The sequence below is a fragment of the Electrophorus electricus genome, chromosome 5 (genome assembly GCF_013358815.1).
Source record: "Electrophorus electricus isolate fEleEle1 chromosome 5, fEleEle1.pri, whole genome shotgun sequence".
In the NCBI taxonomy this organism is placed as follows: Eukaryota; Metazoa; Chordata; class Actinopteri; order Gymnotiformes; family Gymnotidae; genus Electrophorus; species Electrophorus electricus.
Window position 1 is genome coordinate 12,500,390 of NC_049539.1, and position 2,500 is coordinate 12,502,889.

The window sequence follows — 2,500 nt, forward strand, 5'->3', positions numbered from 1 at the left end:
ATGTAGGGAAGTTGTTTGGTAATATGTGTGTTTTGTGTTTTGACAATCACAGAAATTGTGCAGGAAGAAAGCTGGACTGTTAATGTCTTGTGCAAAACTCCCTCAGAACATGGACAAAAATCGATACAAAGATGTGTTGCCATGTAAGTTACATTCTGATGTCACCGATGACTTGGATGATGTCTCCTACCTGATAACAGAAATGTCAGCCTATAGCTACAGCAGCTTGTGAAATGTTGGAAGAGCCCTTATCATAAATATTTGTTTGTCACTCACTGTTTGGTAGCAATTGTGTATTCCATTAATCATGGCATGTATAAATGTATTTTCTAAGAGTCTGAATGTGAATCTGAATGTCTTCAATATTGTCTGATTAGAAGACAGCTCCGTTATAATGCATGTATCTTAGTTTGCAGATAGGAAGGGATTATGATTAAGGATGAATGTGTCATTTTATTTCATTCTGTGTAAGCATTGAATTAAGCTTTGAATTAAGATATAATGCTGTGTAGGAGAATATTTGTAGAGGCAGATAATCCCCAAATCTCCACTTCCTCATTCTGTGTCTGGTCTCTAATGGTCTTTTCAGATGACGTCACCAGGGTGGTGCTACAGACGGAGGAGGAGAATTACATCAATGCCAGTCATGTGAAGGCTAGTACACACACACACACACACACACACACACACACACACACACACACACACACACACATCCACATCCACATCCACATCCACATACACAAATCCTGAGAAACACACAAAGAGAAACACAGAGAGAAACACTAGGAACAGAAACACAAACAGAGAAATACCAGACACAGAAACACACACACTTTTTCCTTGACTTTGTGTGAGTAAAGTCCATCCATTCCATCCATCCCTTGTTTGTTCTGGCAGTAACTGGTGAATAAACTTTGACATGAACTCCTGAGAGCAGTAAAGAGCTGACCGGGGTTCACACAGCTCTCAGTCTAGGCCTCCTGTCTGACATAGCTCATTCCTACCCTTCCAGGCTGCCCCACTGGCCTCTGTTGAAAATGTCCTGTCGAGCGTCCTGGACGTCATCTCCGTCGCTCACACCAAGAGTGTTATAGTACAAAGATTTTTGCATAATAATAATAAAAACACACACACACACACACACACACTCAAATACTAAGACAAACATGTATGTATGCATTCAGACGCATCCTAACACCCCTAACACACATTCACACCAACACTATAAGCGTGCACACACAACCTGAGAGGCCCATTAGGCCATTATTGAAACTTACCTCTCACACTCACCACCATACTCTCACACACACACGATCAAACCTCTTACACTCATCACCATGCTCTTCACACACCCTATCGCTGGTGGTGAGTGTTAGAGGTTTGATAGTGTGCATGATGGTGAGTGTGAGAGGTAAGTTTAAATAATGGCTTAAAGGGCCTCTCAAAACCCATACACATATTAACACACACACACACACACATTAAAAAGAAAACAGATAGACACAGACATGTCCTTGTCTGTGACTTTTTCCTTGACTTTGTGTGAGTAAACTCCATCCATTCCATCCATCCCTTGTTTGTTCTGGCAGTAACTGGTGAACAAACTTTGACATGAACTCCTGCATTTCTTTATAGTACCAAACGTCAACAGCTGATCTGGTAGAGCAGGCAGGTAGGTCAAGGGTTCAGTTCCCAGGGAAATTATGGAAATTTAAAGGTAGCTACAATTTAAATAAATGGTAAATTAGAACCAGAACTTCTGCACTTCAACACTTTTACTTTTCAGGTTTTAACTCTACAACATAGAAAACGGCAGTAGAAAAGTGTATGCATCACAATGTGCGCATCACGTACACATAATTAAGAACAACAGTGCAGCCATATGGAAAGAAATGTGTACGTGAAGGCAACACTGCTGTGACCTTTTAAAGAGATGATCACGTACAGTTATCTGAATTAATAAAAGTCAAAACGGCGTGAATATCGTTGGATGTCGTTTTAAACCTCAATATTAAAAGTAATAATAGTTCCGCACCTGCTGGGGCTTGATGGGAAGAATGGAAAACAAATGGCGAGTCTGAGCATCATTTCCCATGTCGGGGTGGAAGCTTCGTCTAAAATGAGTCAGGGATGTCAGGCCAGAGACATGGAATGTGTTCCCGACTTCAGCATGACTCATGACATCACTGCCTTTCATATGTGCTATGCTCTATTAATAACTGGATGATAAAGGTCTAGTATACATTATATCAGGACCTATGATATAACTGATCATATATGTGTGCAGACCTATCATAAATCATACTGGGTCTATAAAATACCACTCATTCATAATTAAAGCAGAGAAACTGGGCAAAAATAACAATTTGCAGGACACTGTAAAGTAAAAAAAAACAAACCCAGGTGTACCCAATGGAGACCTGACATACAGACCCAGGTGTACCTACCAGTTCCTCACACACAGACCCAGGTGTAGCAAATGGTTCCTCACACACAG

The 2,500-nt window shown here is 40.8% G+C and overlaps 1 protein-coding gene across 2 annotated transcripts in view; it reads left to right on the plus strand.

Moving 5' to 3' along the window:
• Nucleotides 1-2,500, plus strand: part of ptpn3 (protein tyrosine phosphatase non-receptor type 3) — a 30,798-nt gene that overhangs the window by 22,290 nt on the left and 6,008 nt on the right. For both annotated transcript variants that reach the window (XM_027001157.2, XM_027001156.2), the window contains 2 exons: nucleotides 53-143; nucleotides 590-654. In XM_027001157.2, the coding sequence (XP_026856958.2) occupies nucleotides 53-143; nucleotides 590-654 (156 nt within the window). The remainder of the gene's footprint in view (nucleotides 1-52; nucleotides 144-589; nucleotides 655-2,500) is intronic.